Consider the following 20,890-nt stretch of genomic DNA (forward strand, 5'->3'; position numbering starts at 1 on the left):
ATCCTTTTTAAACCTAATTTCAAAAATGTCATTACACAAAACTTGTTTTCATGCAAAGGTTTCCAGTATTCCAAATAACTTGCTTCCAAATATTTTGCCCAGAGTTTTAGGCTGTCAGAAGCAAAAGAAAATTTAGGTAAATGTGATGACAAATGTTTTGCTCTTAGCAAAGCCAAATGTGTGTGAGTTTATTTTATCAAGAAATTCTGATAAAATTCTGACCAAGATACCACGCTAGCCTCTCTGAAGAGAAATGACAGGCAAACAGGTGAACAGACACTGCATTCTTATACATATTGATTTATTTGGCTGTATGGAAGGTTGCTGGCTGGGAGAGCTAGACCAAGATGTACTAGAATAACTTCTACAATGTTTAGATTTATCACTGACAAATTGTGGATAATGTACCCACCTGATGAGAACAGCAAGATTCAAATATTTCAACATACATAAAATGATGACTTACTGTCCAGAAGCAGCTAGCAAATGTACATATAATTTTTCTTTTTCATCCTCCCTCATGCAGTCCCAAACCACTTGATATACTTTTGCTATAGGTTATAAACTCTTTGGAATTAGGATGTATGTTTTCTAAATTATTCCATAGTACTTCCCACAACAGAACTTGCAACTTGGTGACATTTAAGTGCAAACATGATTATGTATCTGAATAATAAACAACAAAGAAAAAGTCTATTTCCATAATAATTTTCAGATTTGCAGCAGCTAAAGCTTTGATGAGCCTGTTTACTTCATAGCTCTGGTAAAGTACAGATATCTTTCACCACTACACAAGCAAGTATATAAATGTCTAAAAGAAGCTGTTGCACCTCAAGAAACACTGAATATATATACTAAGAGAATTACAATATCATTTCAACTTCCAGTCAAAACCATACTATGTATTATACTTATGTTTTCAAATTTAAAAAAAATCCATCCCAAAGATGAAGTACAGAATAACTGTATTGCTCAAGGACTCACAAAAAAACAACTGCTGCATTTATGCACTGAACCTTGTTCTTCTGACTACTGACCTAATTCCTTAATACGAACATGGAACTTTTTCTTAGTATTAATGAAAGTGTAGCACTGAAGCGCCATAATATTGTAGCAGGTTTTACATGGGTGACTAAATACAGATTAAAGTGCTCAGCTTCTGTTTGAGTTTGAAAATTACCACCACTCATTTAATCTATTTTCAGCAGGGATTTCTACAATTTGGTACTGATAAAATAAAATTTAGTAAAACAGCATCTGATTCATTTGACATTTACTATAGTTTCCCAAATTCACAATTTATTTCTGCTAAACTTGCAGCATTTTACAAAAATAAAACTCTTTCAAGGTAGAGAAAATAATTATTTCCACGATACAGCCAGCTGAGGTACTCTGGCTAGTACTGAACAACAGATCAGCCTAAAGGATAACAGTGCTTGTGTCTGGTCTTAAGAATAACAAACACACTACTGTTCACACCAGTTCATGCGAATAGAAGGTAAAATGAAAAACATTTTGACAAAAAGCAGACAAAATTTTTCTAGTTCTGAGAAGGCTGGAGAAAGAGAAGTGAAGTTTTTGTTCTGTGGAAACAAGACTCAAACAATGGAAGAAAACATTTCAAGGCAAAACTATATGCCCCTTTAGAAAGGCAAACTAATAAGCATGTATTATTAGAAATATGGAAAGTAAGTTTGGGGTTTTTTTAAATGAGATTTTTTTTGTGTCATATAGTCTTACCTCTCTCTGTTAAATTTCAGAGAATGTAGGATAGCTGGTCGTTTCTGTCGGAGATTCCACAAATGAAGTGTATCATCTGCACTTGCACTGACCAAAGCACCCTAGAGCAGACACAAAATACAGCACAACATATTACTGTTCTGCAGATTCTGTCTTATTCTTAAGTGATCCTCACTGTTAATAATCTACTCATAGAAAACGATACAGTTTATGAAAAACGGTTGCTTTCTTCTAGAAAAAAATATATTCTACCATAAATAATAGAAATTTGAATTGATCTGGTAAATTTAAATATCTTAAATTAGTACAAGATCAGCCAAAGTTAAATTAAAACTCCATCAATTTGAAACGCAAATTAAAGCTTTATACCAAGGTTATACATGTGAACTCTCATGTATTTCCACATAAGCATAGAGATTAACGAAAAGGAGAACAGACAACACTTACTTAAAAAGGTGAGTGCGAAGGATATAACTAAAGGAAAAAGGGATTAGTGCACACACATACACACAAGTGACAGTGCCAAGCACAGTTTAGTAATCATATCAACAACATGAAATTCAAAACCGGAACTGTGAAAAGAAGATGCAGATAAGAAAGTAGGGACAGGTAGCAGGGGGAGAGGACTTAGGAAGAACTAAGAGATGTAGACAAAAGGACAGAGTCTTTATCACAGATCAGAAATACTCTGAAGACTGGTTCTACCTCTGGTGCCAGAAAAATGGACATCTTCAAAGGTCCAGACCTCTATCTTCCTGGACAGCTTGAAGCGAACTTATTCTACTTCCTTCCTACTATCTTTCTCCTCACCGTGGAACAGTGATGCCATGAGAATATGGACTGCAGAGGAAACTCTCTACTGCTGCTGCTGCAGTGGTTTACTACACTTACACCTCAGATCAGGTCTAGTATAAAGGATCTATCGCTGTGTATTACTATGGCAGAGAGGAACTAGATATTGCCCAAAAAGAAGGCAATGCTTTGAGGAAGGGTGAGGATGTAACTCAAAGATCAGTTCATACCAACTATGACTGACCAATAAACTTCTCTTTTTGCATCTTGGATTTCCTTTCTAATCCTAGCAACTGTTCTTTTCAATGTCGACATAAGCAGATGAAATTTATGAAGGTGAAACTTCTCTCATACAGTGTAATCCATGCTTTAATTCTCATCTCCCAAGGAGTTTGGACCAATGTCAGAGAGAATCTCCACCACAGAAATCAAATTAATCCTGTGTATTAGGGGTTCTGCTGGTCATCTAATGAAAAGAAAGAACACTGATTCAAACCTTGGCCTCCCTGTTTTCATCCCTGCCTTCCTCTAAAGAATTCCATTGGACTGATTGTTTCTAAAGTTTCATTTCTCCCTCCTCAGTTTCTGTGGTTCAGGTACTTTCTCCAAACAGGTGTAGAAAAAAATAAGTATTTCCCAGGTTTAAAAAACCACAAAACTAAAACTCTTTCCTTGAGAAGCTCTAAGATCTCCATGATTAGAAAGAGTACTTGAAACTGTCAGAAGTGTTTCCTTATCTCATGGGAGAAAATTAATTAAAACTGAACTATGAATAGGTTATAATTTGGCCAAGTTATGAGGTTCTAGAAAAAAACCCAAATTCTTATGCTCCAGAAAGTCTTCTTGCCTATTACCATCTCCAGAGGTCTTCTGCACAGAGTGAGCTATAATCTGTTACTCTTTCTTCATGTTGTCTAAACTTGATTTCAACAAACCATTTACAAAGACTAAGCATGCTGGCTTGACGGATAACCCCTGCAACTGCTTTTCCTTTCTTCAAGCAGTAGCATATCTCCAACTATTGAGCTTTCAGCCAATAAACATCAATATCATTCCATAAGAAAGATTTAGCTCATTTATTAATTTCTATTTGAAATAGGACTGTGCAGCATATTTAGTAATTTAATGGATTTTACATTTAGCTGCACACATTCATATATTGACTGCCTTTTGTTCAGTACGTTATAGTGATGTATATGAAGATAATACTTTTCCCTGTGTGCAGTCCCGTAGTCTTCTAAAAGGCTGTACAGTGAACGTCCTGGGGATGTACCCCACTTACTTGTTGGCACAATTTGTCAATGTGAAAAGTTCTATCACTTGATTACAAAACATGAATTGACTTATTCAACTAAATTTATACAGAAGAATCTGAGTAAGTATGTCCTTACCTCATTGATTAAGAACTGGAGCTGCAGGACTGCAGCACCACTTTCATGTTGGCAGTAGCAATCAACACCAGGCCTGCCCAATCTGTTGCCATCAAAGTCAAGGATTCTAACGTTCCTGTTATAACCAGAAGTAAAGAGGAAAAAAAAAGAACTACCAATTAAACTCTAATTAACCTTTAATTAACCTCAATTTTTCTTGCTTTCTGTAAAACAAAAGAATTCATGTTGATTTTCCACTGTTCTAATTAAAGTACCAACATCATCAGGCTGAAACATGTGCAATTGTGAGTGATCTGTTCTTGCCTGGTTTTTTTGCCTGTGAAACAAAAGTACATGAATTAACACAAAAATTCAGCAGGATGCATCTTAAATTTCTTTTTACACATTATTGGTTCATATAACACATGAATGTATCAGATTTTTGTACTTATCAAGACATTATAAAATTAATAATTTAGGACTAAGGTCAGTAACACAGTTCTGTAGCAGGCTTTCTTTTTTAAATCTGAGAAAATGCTTTTTAGAGTGAGTCATTTCACACTTACATAAAAGCTCACATGTAACTATTGCTCTCTCTCATCAACACAAGTACAATACAGTGCCATGCAGAGTTACCCAAGTCTAGCTATGAACTACATTCCCTAGTCCAACCCCCAGTCCGAGTGACACCACATTTACACTGCTTCTGTCAACCCAGCTAGTTCACTTGGAATCAACATTGACACGCTGCTTTGCAACAATATCTTGTTGTCCAGATATATCATGAATGTAGCTGCCTATTTGTTCTCTTTGGGTCTTTTTCTCTGCATGCTGAATTGCCATCTCCCTAACTTAGATGATGGCCTTTCCCATCTGAGTCAGAGACTTTAACAAGAAACAGCTGTTCCAGAAAATTACTGAAGATAAAAAGTAAAACAAAAGAAGAGAGAAATACAAAATATATTAAGAACTGTGTTGTATGAAACAGGTGAAAAACCTCCATATGTATTCAAAATATCAAGATTATGATCAGAAACAAGATTTTACATCATAAAGCCCTATCTACTTGTTATATATGATCATATTAGCACATTGTAAAATCCTGAACAAAAATGCCAACTGTCCACCTATACTGCAGGCAAATGTCAGAATCTTTACTTCCCCTTTCACAAGTAAAGAGACTTGCAGTAAACTATTCTAAAGTTGGTCTCAGGGAAGTAAAGTCCATAGATTAGCAAATTTGAGGGTTAAAACTTTAAAGTATTAAGTAATTACTTTTCCAGTTGTTAAACAAGCAGTTTAATGGAGACCACTGACCTTGAGAGACCTGAGCTCTACTCGTGACTTTGCCAACTGGTCTACTGGATAACCTTAGGGGAAAAAAAAGTATCTTTTCTTCCCTGTGCCTTCATTTCCCTATATGTAAGCTGGAGATAGGGTTTTACAAAAGAATACAGTATGTCCTTTGACAGTGATCTCAGTGTACTGGTATCTGCAGATGAAAAGCTGTGTATAAAACATCATAACTACATTATAGCACAGCAAGGTAGGAAAAAAACTAAGTAACTCTATTTGCCACTTGTTCCCAAACTGTAGTCCTGAATACAATCATAACCAATAAAATAATAAAAAACTGTGCATCATTTAAACAACCTATTTAAAATGGACAATAAAGATATATGGTAGTCTAGGATATATTTTAAGGGTTGATGGTAATCCTTTGGTCCATTTTGAATGACTGCTCTGTGGCACTTTTTTTTTATATTGTTCTCCACTACTTGTTGTAAGGTGAGGGGAAGCAAGACCAACCAACCAACCAAACCAGCCCACTGGGGATTTCAAACTGAGTGGAAGTTTTAACAGATAAGTGTTTTCCCTTTAGCTTGAGCTTTATATTCAGTATAAATACATGGCCCTAGCTAACGACTGTCCTTAATGAAAATTACACTAGTAATGCCCTGATTAAGTGGCTGTCACCCTTCAGCATCACTATCATGCTAAGTCAGTTTTCTAGGAAACATCCTAACAAAGTAGATTACTTCATTCAGCATATCCCAAACAAAAAAATCACTCTCCAATAATTCACATTAATTTGCATAAGTGTTCACCCTGAAATACTTCACAAATTACTAAAATAAGAGAGAAATAGTGCCGTCTGCTTCAGTCTGGCCAATTGCCCTGAAGTAAGGACTGATGCTTAAATAGCAGCATTATCACTGACTGATGGTGGTTTTCAAACATTCTGGGAGCTGCGGTGAGGTCCTTCCAGCAGAAGGAGCTGAAGAGATATGATGACTTGGCACATGTTCTTGGCACTTTAGCCCATCTTCTGCAAATTCTGTGCTTTGTTGCCAAGCATGGAGGAGTACAACCTTATCTCATAAAATCTTTTCATACCAGTGTACTCTACCAGGACATACAGCAGAAGCAGCTACAGCACAGGCTTTGGACTGAATTTATTCTTTTACTTTTGCTTTTTTATTAAATAATGACTCTGCTATCAGCGAGAGTGGAGTATCTCTGAAGATATTAAAAGGGACGACTAATACAGATACATCTGAATACCTCAAAGTAGACATCATGGGTTTCAAGGATCAAAGCCAGTCACTATCTTCTCTCTCTTATCAGAATGTTGGATCTCCCACAGGCCTTCACAGACATGCCAGATTATCCTAATTTATATATAAAAGGGAAAAAGATGAAAACTAAGTCTGGATGTCTGTTGGGATCCAGAGTGAAACAAGTAGAATTAGAATTATGTGCATCAAGCAGCGAAAGTGTGACAGTAGTAACATTCTAACAGAGAAATGTTCTTTCTGAAAACAACATTTAATCCTGGTTTTAAGATCTGTATGTGTGAAATAGGGTATTTTGCTCTGTATTCACTTGTATACAACAGTTTTTCATAGAGTATTTCAACATCCTTTTATTCCAAAGATTATCATTATTTTTGGGGAAAAAAAAAAACAACAGTTAGGATACCTAATTTTAAGTACTTGAATTCAGCTTCCAAGATGCAGTCTTCCATGACAACATAATACATTATTAACAAAGAATTTACACTCTCATGTCTTGGGCAATTCCATCACAAGTTGAAGAAAATTTCCATTTCCCAATATTACAACCTGATTCAGATTTTCTCTCCAAATCCTTTTGGTCACTTGTATAAAGATCAGTTAGTATTTATGTGATATTCTCATGTCATATCCATAGTCACTATATCTTGAATGCCTGATGTCAGAGCACATGCATATGTGGCTGTTACATACATAGGAGAGGTATCAATGGGCAAAGCTTCTCATAAGCATGATCTATGACTGAACTTTCCACAGCATCCCACAACTTTCTTGTTCCATGACTCATTTTTAATACATATGATACATACAGATCTGATGTCTCTCATTCTTCTCAGAGGCTAGTAGTAATGGAATCCAAAGAATTGAAAATCTTGTGTGTTCTCTGAGAACCAAAAGTGCAGATACTTTAGAACCGACTCCTGGAGTTGAGACCACTGTTACCTGCAGCAGGTATTTAACTTCTTAGGACCAGAATGTCCAGAGGTAAGACATGTTTTTCTTCATTAAGATGGGTGATTCTTTAGTAGTATCAGATCCAAGTGTTTTCAGATTAAATCTTTTTGCAATAACAAGGACTACAGTCTGATTCGTTCCTCCTTGCAAGGCAGAGGAACTGAAGACATGGTATCATAAAGGATATCCTGCCAAGGTATGCCAAGCAGCTAAGAAATACTCCCTGTCAAAGTAAAAACTGTTAAATTACATATGGCACCTTTTTCAAAACCAAAACTCTTCCGTAGAAGAAAATGACACCAAGCTATGTAAATAAGCAACTCTATTTTTTTTCGACTACTTAACTAACTTCTTCCAAAGTTGACTAAAAACAAAGTATGCACAGAAATTAACACTGAAGTAAGGGGTTATAGTTATTAAGCAGAAACCATGGTCTCATATTCACCATTTTATTAGAAGACACACATAGAAATGGGCAACTCCCATTTATAGCCTCTCCTTTAAAACATTTGGGAATTGTGGGGTGCTGCAGAAGTACCACTGCTGCTTGAACGAGTCCTGTCATCTGATCTACACTGGCTGGTACATATTTGAGTAGGAATATGCAGCACCCTAAGAGCAGATGCTTGTGGGCTGGTGTTACTCCATTATATAAACCAACAGTAAAATTGATTTACCGTGTAACGAATATAGGACAGCTTTTTCTTGCAGAAGACCTATTCCACTGAGTCGAGTGATTTATCAGTTTAAAAAGCACCAACATATTTAACTAAATAATTAAGTAATAGAATGGTTGAAGGATTCAACCACACCATTAACCAACTAAAACAACCAAAAGGTTCGTCAGGTGTATCTGTGTCACAGGATGGATTTTGTCAAAAGATAACAATTATGAAAACATCACCTTCATCACCTAGATTTACAGTTCTGAACACAGCTACTTTCAGTTCCTGGAATACATAGTTTTACAGTTTCTTTGTGGAATTTCTGTAAGTCTCACATACATTAATTTTCTGTCTACTAAGGAGAGTGCACATTCTGGTACAAATAAATGCCACAGTCGTAGATTTTGTACTTCAAATGGGCTTCAAACTGAGTTTTTCTTCTCTTCCCATGAGATATTTTATTTTCATTTAAACATTTGAAACAGCAAAGAATCCATGATTTCTGAAGTATGTTGCTGCAGTGTTTAGTTATCCTATTAAGAACGTCATGCTATATGTAGAATCAATACATTTAGCTTCAGTTTCAAGCCTTTGGGTCTCATTATGCCTTTCTATGCTACGTTAAATAACTTTCTACTAGCAGAAATTTCCTGCTTTGAAACTGTGATCAAGCTGTATCTTATCCATCTTCTGCATAAATAAAAACAAAAAACCCTGAGCTCCTTTATTCTCACATCACACAGCAGTTTTGTTAGCTCTTGAATAGTCCTTATGGTTTTTTTCTACATATTTTAGAATTTGTTCTCAACTTCTTTCAAGTGTCAAAACCAGAGCCACACATCATCTTGGTAATGGTTTCTTCAATACAATGTAAAAACATATATGGCATTTTATTATTCCTTAAATTCAATACAGTTTTTTTAATACGTGTGTGTAACACCTCTTACCTTAGCAAATCAGGAAATCATCTTGTTTATGGTTTTTGAGACTTCTCCATTGCTTTGCAAAAAATAAGCGCCCCTCTACCAGGTTTTATTCTGTTATATACATGTAGTTGAGCTCACCAAATTCCTTAAAAAGAACATACAACCTAATCCTATCTTTATGGTCTTATATTTGCTGTGGATTCACTGGACACTGCTTCATTAAACAGTAACTCTAAGTGCTTTTTGTTTTAAACATAAAAGGATTCAGTTTTATGAGCTTCATTATGTCTTGAGTTCATTCAGCTGTTTAAATAAGGAGCTCTTTTTTTCTTCCCCTCCACTATGAAAAGGTGAAATACTGCTGTGCTTGGCTGCTCTCTTAGGATGCTAAATGTGATGTGCTTTATAAATACAGACAAACTTTTTTGGCACCAATAAGCATGAGCTTTTGGTCTACAATGACCTTTGCCTTGTTTATTTTTCTTGACATAGATTTCCCTGTTGCTGCATGCAAATTACATAAGAGTCAATCTCAGGAACAGTTAAATATCCATTATGATATATTACAGGCTGAAAAATTTGCTTTCGGCAACTTTGATTTCTTCCAGATTAAAGCACTTATAGATAGCTTGTATTTAGTGGCAAGTCTATATATGTAGACTACAGTTTGATAGCTGAATGAATGCTGTGAAAAATATGACTGTTTATTCAAGTAAAATGCAAATTCACATCAACACTATTCACAATTTTTTTATTCCTATGAATTTAGAAATTATTTTATTTCCCAAAATATCTACAGATACCATAAGCATTACCAACACTCATAGGGCTATATATTTTCATCTCTTTGTGAGACTACCTTCCAACATCTTTGTCATCTTGGGAATCATCTGTTCCAGAAACAGAATACAAATACAATCACCATGTGATTGAACTCAATCAACCCTAAACCTGAAATAGCAAACTGTGAAAAGCAGATACTCAGAGGTAATGACTCTAGCAGTGTTTCGCAAATAACATGTAGGTGAATAATTTCATATTCCCTTTGTGGAATATCAATAATTTTCAATTTCCATTTGTGTATGCATATATATATATACACACACAATAATAATAATAAACAGAAACCACCTGGCTCTAAATTAACCTCCAAAAGAGAAGCCATTTAGTTACCAGTCTGTGAAAGCGCCACATTGCCAGGCAGCCACCCTGAAAGCTCTATATGTTGAGGTTGTTACTACTTCTTGCAGTTACTTGTTACTTGTTACTAATTCTTGCAGTAGTAACAAGCAACATTAAGTGTCTGCATTTACAGTGGGCTTCGTCTTTTTTTTCAGGTAGTCATAAACCTCAGCAAGCTCACTGACATGTACAGATAAAAACAAGAAAGGCAACAACGAGTGAAAACTGAAATCTGTAGAAGTGAGAGAAAAGTGTATTGATTATATTCACAGGAGCTGTTGTTTCAGAGAAATTTACAAATGCAGACACAAGTTTAGTCAAAGGCATGACAAATATGGGACTAGAAGGAGGAGCATATCTGTAAAGCCTGTTTACAAATACATCTGGTAAAAAGCTACAGAGAGAATAAGCTGGGAGAGAATAATACTCTTGTCCTAACGTACACTGGAGGCTACCGAAAACTAAACTGAGCCACAAATGAGAGGGCTGTGTATTTTGGAACATCCTAAAGCCAGAAAGTCACTTTAACATAACCAAGAGCCTGCACAACAACATATAGAGATATAGATAAAAAAATTGATAACACAACTGCATTTTATTCAATTTACTGCCTTTTAAGAGGACTATGTAAATTATATCATTTGCTAGCCATCTGTATGCACTGGGCACAGATGGTAGCCTAACATTCTCTTACAAAAGAAATCATACAGGTAGCTTTAACTCAGCCATTTTTAATTTATTTTTTCTCAGCCTTCAGATATTAATATTTAACACAGTATTTGCTCCACGTATACCTGTACACCCAGAACACACATAACACATGCAGGTTACTGCATGTGCAGTTACTGATAACAAATGCAATTGTGTACAATGAATTTATACTAAAAAACACTGCATTTAAAAATAAAGCGCGAATGTTGTGTTCGTATTTGTGTTATCCCTGCTTGTACACTCTACCACCAAATTTATTGATAACAGGTTTAGAGAAGGTTTTAGGAAGTTTTGTTTGTGCTCTTCAAGCAAAAAATGGAAGACTATAAATAAACTCTACATAAGATCAAAACTTAAGACTTCCTATATTTTTCTACAGCACAGATTTCTTTAAGTGGTCATTGAATTTTTAGCAATTTGTGACAGTGATCACAAGGTGCTGATCTTCTTCATAGCTGCCAGTTACGAAGAACAACTGGTGACAAGAGAAGATAGAATGAAAAGTGATCACATAATAAGTCTTTATAAAAAAGGTCAAAAGACCTGTCAAACTAAATGTATCTAAAAATGACATTTTCCCAAATATTAATTCCTCCTGTAGTTGCTATGGAAAAGTTATATAACTAAAATAATATATTAATCTTTCATCAATGTCATGACAGAGCTTGAGAATACACATTGCATTTTCTCTTTTAAACAGAGACAGCGATTAACCATTACTGGAAATCTTTAAAACAAGACTGCTTGTTTCCCCAAATGCTACTTCCAGACCCAACCACTGGACTAGGAATAAGGTGATGAAGGTCCTACGGCCAATTCTGTAGTCTGTAGGAGATGAGAACAGATGATTAAATAATGTTCCCTTGTTATCTGAAAATGTTTCACTATCTATTTTGGCTAATACAGATAGGGGGAAGAAGAACTTCTTTGTTCAGTAGTGTTAGAATAATTAACAGTTGCCCTGATTACTTCTGGCTAATTCTTCATGCCAGGTACTTCACAGCAATGAGTCCCACACAACTATAGTTTCGTGTTTCATAAGCACTTATGGAGTTTTAAGACGAGCTCTGCTGTGAACACTGTTGTCTTACTCCCAATTTGGTCAAAGCAGAAGCAATCAGCAATTAGGAGCACATATATAACTACTTAATCTGGGCCATTTTGTGCTCAGTCCTGCGATAAGAATGTCCTGGATTTTACTCTTATCAGGTGCTAAGATCCCCTCAAACCTACTTTGCTTAGGCTTATCAACAAATCAACACAGAACTGAAACAAAGAATAAAAAATTTCTACTGAAATGGTGAGATAATTCCATACTTCTCAAAAAAATTATGGGCATCTTAACAACGAGGCATTCAAAAGGAAGTCTTTTAAGCACAAAATAAATGCTTTCTATAATAAAACTGTTTTCTTTCAAAGTTAAATTCACAATTACATGCAGAACCTAATAAATCAACCTGCTAAAACAAAAAAAAATCCCAGAATTAATTTTAAGAAATTTAGTCCCTGAAAATCTCCAGACCACTAGCTATCAAGACAGTTAATTGGTTATGAAAGTGAGGTGATTGTCCAATAACAGATCGTTAGTAAAGCTTGTATTCTGAGTCACATATTTACTGTAAGAACTCAACTTTATAAATCAAATTAAATCATCATTCTGTTAAGTTTTCTGATTATGCTGGAATAAGCAGCAAGGTATACTGTGCAAATATAACTCTGAGGCACTGAAGTAAAAGTGGACTGTTTGATGATGCCCAGTGATTATACATTTTCAGTCTTATCCAGTAATACGTCAGAAAATTTCCATGCATAACATCACAGAACACTTTTGTTTAACTGAGAGATCTAAGTATCATTTATATCCTTAAAGAGATATATTATGCAAGGGCACTTTAGACCAAAAAAACTGCACTAATACACAGGTACTAATGGGTTGAGAAAGACAGTACTTGATCTTGACTCAGGCTTTGTAAGTGGTAAGTGGCTTAGAGGTTAATTCGCTTTGATTGATTGAACATTTCCATTGTTCCAAGGAATGTGCTGTATAACATCAATATGCCAAAAGAAATACTTACTTTAAAAGACTTTCATTCAGGCATTTCAGTGTTCATCCAATTACAAGATAATACAGATGCTGAGGTCATACACCACATTCATTTTAGGCAGAGCAGTGCTGCCTAAAATATTAAATAATTTTATTACTTAACAGGAAACTGCTCACAGCTTGTTAGTCAGTCTATGAGCAATTCCTCAAATTCATTAACTGCATCAGCTCTATTATTATCTGTTTAGTATTGGATGATTCCAGGAGGTCTCTGGTACAACACAGAAAATATGTCACTTTCAAAAACTTATTAAAAGGAGGTTCAATATATTAAATTAGGCAGTAATTTCATTCCTGCCCCAGAAAAACAGACAAATGATATTTTTATAAATTTCAGTTAAGCTGTATTAATACTCAGCAATTTTGCGAATCAATATACTTATTTTTGACGCTTAATAAAGAGAGATGTTAATCTAGAATTTCATTTGTTAAGCAAGAATAGATGTGTAAAACACACAGGAACTCACATGCTATGAATAGAAGTCAAAACTGGCAATGAAGCTATTCAAGTCTGAATAAATAAAATTTGAAAAAACTAAGAATTTAATTTAAGAAAATTTAATTTAGAGTTTGACAGAATTTCAATGAACTATCCAGTGGGGTTTTTTTCTTAGGTTTAGTTCAATATAAATGATACTATAAATCATAGAATCATAGAATTGTTTAGGTTGGAAAAGACCTTTAAGATCATCAAGTCCAACCGTTAACCTAACACTGCCAAGTCCACCACTAAACCATGTCATTAAGCACCACATCTACACATCCTTTAAATACCTTCAGGGGTGGTGACTCAACCACTTCCCTGGGCAGCCTGTTCCAATGCTTGACAACCCTTTTGGTGAAGAAATTTTTCCTAAAATCCAATTGCAACTTGAGGCCATTTCTTCTTGTCCTATGGCTTGTTACTTGGGAGAAGAGACCGACACCCACCTCGCTACAACCTCCTTTCAGGTAGTTGTAGAGAGCAATAAGGTCTCCCCTGAGCCTCCTTTTCTAAAGGAGGCTAAACAATCCCAGTTCCCTCAACCGCTACTCATAAGACTTCTGCTCTAGACCCTTCACCAGCTTCGTTGCCCTTCTTTGGACACGCTCCAGCACCTCAATGTCTCTCTTGTAGTGACGGGCCCAAAACTGAACACAATATTCGAGGTGTGGCCTTACCAGTGCCGAGTACAGGGGGACAATCACTTCCCTAGTCCTGCTGGCCACACTATTGCTGATACAAGCCAGGATGCTGTTGGACTTCTTGGCCACCTGGGCACGCTGCTGGCTCATATTCAGCTGGCTCCTGACCAACACTCCCAGGTCCTTTTCTGCCGGGCAGCTTTCCAGGCACTCTTCCCCAAGCCTGTAGCATTGCATGGGGTTGTTGTGACCCAAGTGCAGGACCCAGCACTTAGCTTTGGTGAACCTCATACAATTGGACCTCAGCCCATCGATCCAGCCAAGGATCGATGTGCCTATGTTAAAAGGCATTCCAAATATCAGACAGTCAACCTTAAATAGTTTTGTCTTCCATTATTGTAAAACTCATGGGTTTTTAAGAAAAGTTTTCAGCAACAAATTACATGGAAGAGGCATTACTTTTTAACTAGTGCAAGATAAAGGTTAAATGTTATCTACATTTCATTACTCTTATAATCCTCCTGAGCCACATAATTATTCTATCAGATTTTGAAATAAAGTACACTATAGACCACAGTTAATGAGCCCTTCCATTCAATTTACATGAAATAGGTAACTAGCAGCTGGTTAAAATGTATTTCGGGAAGCCCTTTTGGTGTAAATGAGTATGAACTATTATTTTGCCACTTTAAACAGACACTTGTAGATTGTGTTATACAAACTACGTTCATGTTTGATGCCAGCTGTATTAAGCATTTATGTTTTATTTGAATTAAAATTTATAATCACATTAGTTAGCATGCATTAAAACATGAGTAAAGGTTTGAAAGCATAGTTGGTGAATACTGAATAACTTCCAAAGAGCATTTACATTTTAAGAAAAGACTGACTACTTCTGGGAATAAAACAGGATGTAGCAGAAATATCTCAGGATCCCAGCTTTTCCATGCCAATTACTGAAAGTCGGCATGTTTCAGTGAAGCAGGACACTGTTTCAGAATTTACCATACTAATACGGTACTATTTCAGAATAACCCAATTGTAGACAAGAATTCATTGGACAAGAATCAAAAGGAATCAAAACCACTTTTACACTTCCTTGGCAATCCAAATTAAAAAGACTGAGAGCTCTGCCTCCCTCCAAGGGATTATTCTTTACAGAATTTGAGAGAACTGAAACACTGCCATAGCTGACGCATAGCTCTCATGCTGAGGCTCTGTCAGGTAACTGACAGCAAGACGGTGCTAGTCGGGGTGATGGCTTCCAATAATCCAAATCCCTGTCTACAGAATGAAGAGAGCCAGCAGAGACTGTTGAGGCTGGATGACTATCAATCCAGCCCTGTTTTACCATTGCTATGATCTTTGGCAAGATCTACAGGTTTTGTTATCTACTTCAGGAAGCAGATCTGCAGTAACAGCTGCAGATCCAGCATAGCACAATATGAAACACCGCCAGGGCCCTGGTCTCTACTCAAGACAATGAGAAAAATGCCTTAAGACCATCTAATTTGTGTTTCTGCAGTGTCATGTGAGGGAGGGAGCCTGCAGGGAAACAAACTGGGCAGAGGAAGCAAGACATGGTGTAAGCCATCCATACTGCCTACTGGAGGAGTCCCCATATTAATTTTAATTATTAAGCTAGGTTTCATCTAGGGAGAGACAGCTTTTACACTCTAAACAGAATCGTAAGAGCAATCTATCATACACGCAGCACGAGCAAAAGAGAAGAGAAACCTGGAGCAAAACAGGGAGAAATCCAGCTTGACATTGTACGCACACATCAATTGTGTGAGCTTCTCCCCACATTGATTTTCAGAAGTTGGAGATATTACTTGCATAGCCGTATTGAAGTTTTAGTATATAAACTGTAAGTAGGATGAGGAAGGGTGACCACTGACAGGTTAAAGTATTTGACTCTCACTAATGTGAAAGTCAAAACAGAAATCTTCTTTGGGAGGTTAAACATGGAGATGTACTGTTAGCTTTCATTTTGTTAAAGCCTAACAGACATTACTGATCATTCAGTAACATAAAAGCTATATCTATTCTATTCCATCCCACAAACAATAATCACAAAAATCACATTTCCTTAAACCTATATTGTCTGCAAGACTTGAAAAGCAGATTAAAATATAAAGAGCACCTCTGCACAGACACTGTTTCTGCACTTCTACGTTCTCGATTTGTCTTTTTAGTAATGCAAATTTACTAATCTAAATGGGAAAAAATGTTTTATTTTTCCTAGCACTGTTGTTTCAAATTCAGCATAAAAACTAGCATCTAGATTAATTTTAAGGTAGATAAAAGAATATAAATACAAAAGGTTGATATGGAGCAAAGTCTAGGGGAAGAGAGATATTTTTCTCCATTTCACTTCAATGCACATAAGCATCACATCACTTAGGAAGTCTGTCTAGGAAAACATTGGGGTGATTCTGAATTTGGAAACTGGACTGCCCACTTTTAATTGTCACACCCCGCCCTGTGGCTTAATTTACCAAAACAAGCAGGGGATTTCCAATACCTGAAGCTCAAGAGTCTATCAACCTTCCAAAGGAATATATACTTATTAGAGAAGCCTTTGTGGGACAGGACCACAATATATTTGCTAAATCAGCTCAGAAAACTTAATCAGACTGGAAAAGACAAGTACACGCACACAAACGCACTGGGATAGAGAGAAATGTTAAAAAGAGGTGGGGGAAATATGAAGATAGCAAGGAAAGAAGGATATAGCTGATCAGTGCTTGCAAGAGGCAGAAAAATGAGATAATTCCTACCAGAAAGTCACTGACTCAGCATAGGACAATCAAAACTTTGTAATGCAAAAACTATTTGGAAATTAAGGAATGGCAGTAGAACAAAAAGTTTACTTTCTGACATACTCCAGACAAAAAAGGAAAAAAAAAAAAAGAAAAACCCTAAGCAGAAATAAAACCCCCAGTTCTCTTCAACACAGACTTCTCATGTTGTGATTTTTATACTTTGGAAGGACTTGGAATCTTCAAAGAGTAGGTAAACAGATTCAGAGTTCAGGTTTGCACAAGGAAATGCCAGTATCTATAGAGATAAAGCAGGAGCTGTACAAGAAGGTCGTCTGAGAGTACCGATGTATTAGAACAAGCATTGACAAGATGTACTCACAGCTACTGACAATGCTTGGACGCTTTCTTGCCCAAATTTGCTGATGGATCTCTCTTAAAGATGAGATTTACTCACACCCTAATACGTGATAAAAATTTAAGGCCATAGCTTGGATAAAGTTACATAGTTTACATATTTTACATTATAACACTAATTTGTAGCATGAAAAACTGAACTGATCAGTAAGTAAATGGAAAGAGAAGAAATGCCTCTGAAAGGGATGATGTCAAACTGACCATGTTTAAAGGCAAATGTTTATTCTTACTGGGTCTCCCTGCTCCTCTCTGCCACAGACAGGCATCAGAATTTGAAACTGATAGATGTCTGCAACAGCTTCTTTCCTGCAAGTTAAGCTATGATTATGTAGAATAAGTATGTTCAATATCTATACTCATTTTCCCACAAGAACATGAAAACCTCATAAAAAGTACTCTGCTATTGTACCCCACAGTGAAACATTCTTTTCTAGATTTGGATTTGCCAATAAGTTCAGCTCTATATGCATAAAACAGGTTAATTAATTCCTAAACCAGACCTTTGCTATCCAACTCAGTGTCCCATTTTTCTTGTGGCTTGATTTAAATTTTGTTTCTTTTAAAACAATCAACTGTTGAGAAGGAGCCCTAGGTCTAGCCTATAAACAAACATGTCCCATGCCAATCCTGTCAAGTTATTCTTGGAGAGAGAACTGTAAATTCACCACACCAAAGCTTTTCCTGGGACTAAGATCTGCATTTCCCTGACTACAAAGAGTTAGACGGCACTGCTTGCTCAACATGATTTCTACGATCCCATAGCAAAATTATGATTTTTTGTTTTTTCAAATTAAGGCATGCACACCAAAGCAGATTTTAAATCCCATTCACAAAGACATTTATATTTCCCACAGCCTATTCTAATCTTCAGCATTCATATTCATTGCACACCAATCATCTGACAGACTTATTATTAATGGTACTGTAAAATGATAGTGATAGCATCAAAATTAAGTGGTCCCTCTGACATCAAAAAAGAATATATCCAACAATATTTATCAAATAGCAATTAAAGTCTCTGTATGGTTTATCTACCTAATAACTCAAATATATACTATAGATTCCATACATTTTTATTTTGCAAATCAGTAAAATGTTAAAGTCTCAAAATTTAAAGTTGAGCTTACTGTAGACAATAGAAAAGATTGTCTACCACCTTTAGGAGGATTAATTTTTGCACCGGCAATCATAGCATGTTAGAATCAAGGGTTACAAGTCAAGCTATTATTTTTCTTTACTACCTCATGACAGTAAATACTTGTAATATTCCTTCATTTCTTCTGAATTACAACTCTGCAATGAGGGTACATACAATCTACCTGCTGATTCCAACTACTGCAGTGATTTTGTTTCATCTGGAAAGTACAAGCAGTTCTTCTGTTCATTGAATATACACATTGCACATTATTTCCCTGTTAATGAATAGGATCCAGAAACAAAAATGTGGTAAGAAATTAATTTACAATGCTAAATTTAATATTTCTTCTGTTCTGGCTATTCTGCCCCATTACTACCACAGTCTACGGTGGCTGAAAGAGGAAAGTAGCTTTTGACACTTAGAGATTCATGAGGAAAAGTTTTGTTGTTGTTGTTGTTCCTTGTGGTTTTGGGAAGGGATTGTTTTTAAGTAATACAGATAATACCCTAAATTTCTGCCAACTTCAAGATATTCATGCTTGTGGATGACCAATGCATTATGCATCCTGCTTTACCAACAGAGTCCAGGACAATGATGCCAGCTTTAATACACCATACTGCAATATTTTTAAAGCCCTGTTTCCTGTAACAGACATTATCTTTGGATACAAAATACTCAGATGCTGGCCATATTTGTCCCATAATGATATCCCCAGCAATACTGTTCCTCTAGCACAATGCAGGTGCCACAGCTGGACCCTGGTTTCACTTCTCTGCAGTCTGCTGAAAAGAAATTGTTCAAATGAAGGAAATGGTGAAGAGCAAAGCTACTGTAACTGTTTACTAGCAAAGGCCTGCTAGAAATACAGGTGGCAAAGCACAAATCAGGGCAGCTCCTCCTTTGTTTTAAGCCTTGTTTGAGTCAAATACCACAAATTCCAAGCTCTGCACCAAGGCACTTTGCATGTCAAAGTGTCCTGCATTAATTTAGGTATGTTTTGACATTTTTTTTGCAATACAGATTATGAAACCTGAACCAGATTCATACTTAATTTGCCAAGATTCTCTCACTTTTTCTAGCGCTGAATTTATTTCAGATCACTGTGTAACATATCATGCTATTATAAAAGGTAGGAGTAGTCAATTATTGACTGTCTAACCAAAGCTCTTACTGTAACATCCTTTCATCATTAGCTCTCTTCTCTTTCCAGCTCCAGTTTTACAAATCATACTAGAATTGCTGGATTAGCATTAAAACAAACTGTAAGAAGACAAAAACCAACACTAGACAAAGTACTAAAAGAAAAGATTACTCTGGCTGATATTACATTTTTAGAACTAAAATTCTCTGATAGTTAATGGAGAAAAGGCAAATTTTCTTGGTTATTGGAACATGAAAATATCTAGTCTGACTGACCTCTTGTATTACCTTAATGAATGCAATACTGTTTGTTTAACAGAAGCCTGTCTTCCAGAAAGGCAACAAAGTATAAGATTTCAAGAAATGAAGACCCTATCACTTTCCTTGCTAATTCATTTCAAAGACTAACTACACATATTTCTAAAAATATTAAGGCAATTTGTCAGACTTCAATTTCAAGCCACTAATACATTTCTCTGTTATCTTATAAAACCTTTTAAGTAGCCATTTTATTCCTGTGAAAGGACATGTACAAACAGTAAAATCATAATTCAGTCTTCTTTTTAATGAACTACATCAGACTGAGATCCTCAAGTCTCTCATTATAACATACTTCCAGCCAAATAATTTTTGTATCTCTCCTGTAAATCTATCAAGATTCCTACAGTTGTCTTTCACATTCACAAAAAGACAAGGCAAGAAGAAGAGAGGGAAAACAGTGAAAGCTTCCCTAATCAGCACTGCCTTCTTGTTACAGAGCCCTTATCTAGATTTCACAGACTGGTGATTTATATCTCCACTACAAGAAATACCTCAACCACCAGTGCAGAATTAAGCTAGTAACGTAGCGGTCAACTGTTAAACTTCAGGAGCACTAACACACTCTCCTGTTGGTAAGGCAATTAACCAATTCTCTAAATAAGAACCCTTACATTAAGGTACAAAATCATAAATGGAGAGGTATATAATGTATTCATTTCTCAAGAAAATGAGGCATGCATTCTGCTTCTTCTGCTGCTTCTTCATCTAAATTACCAACTGCTTCATGAGAAGACAGCCTTGTCTCTGAAGATGAAGAGGCTGAATCTGAAGATGAAGTAACCTACTGGTCTTTTTCTGCAGCCACTTAAGAGACATCTCCCAATATTGTCATCATTAAGTCCAGGGGCAGTGAGTATGCCCCAGATCAGAAAAGTAAATACAAACTCTTTCTCTTTGCACCTTCTTTTCAGTAAAGATTAGACTGAGCTGTGATGTGGCATAGCAGGTATGAAGTCTTCAGTAT

General features: G+C 36.0%; 1 protein-coding gene across 2 annotated transcripts in view; it reads right to left on the minus strand.

Moving 5' to 3' along the window:
• Positions 1 to 20,890, minus strand: part of STXBP5L (syntaxin binding protein 5L) — a 206,951-nt gene that overhangs the window by 125,731 nt on the left and 60,330 nt on the right. For both annotated transcript variants that reach the window (XM_072881300.1, XM_072881291.1), the window contains exons 3-4: positions 3,924 to 4,005; positions 1,741 to 1,841 (exon numbers count right to left, since the gene is read on the minus strand). In XM_072881300.1, the coding sequence (XP_072737401.1) occupies positions 1,741 to 1,841; positions 3,924 to 4,005 (183 nt within the window). The remainder of the gene's footprint in view (positions 1 to 1,740; positions 1,842 to 3,923; positions 4,006 to 20,890) is intronic.

This window comes from Ciconia boyciana, chromosome 1 (genome assembly GCF_034638445.1).
Source record: "Ciconia boyciana chromosome 1, ASM3463844v1, whole genome shotgun sequence".
NCBI lineage: Eukaryota > Metazoa > Chordata > Aves > Ciconiiformes > Ciconiidae > Ciconia > Ciconia boyciana.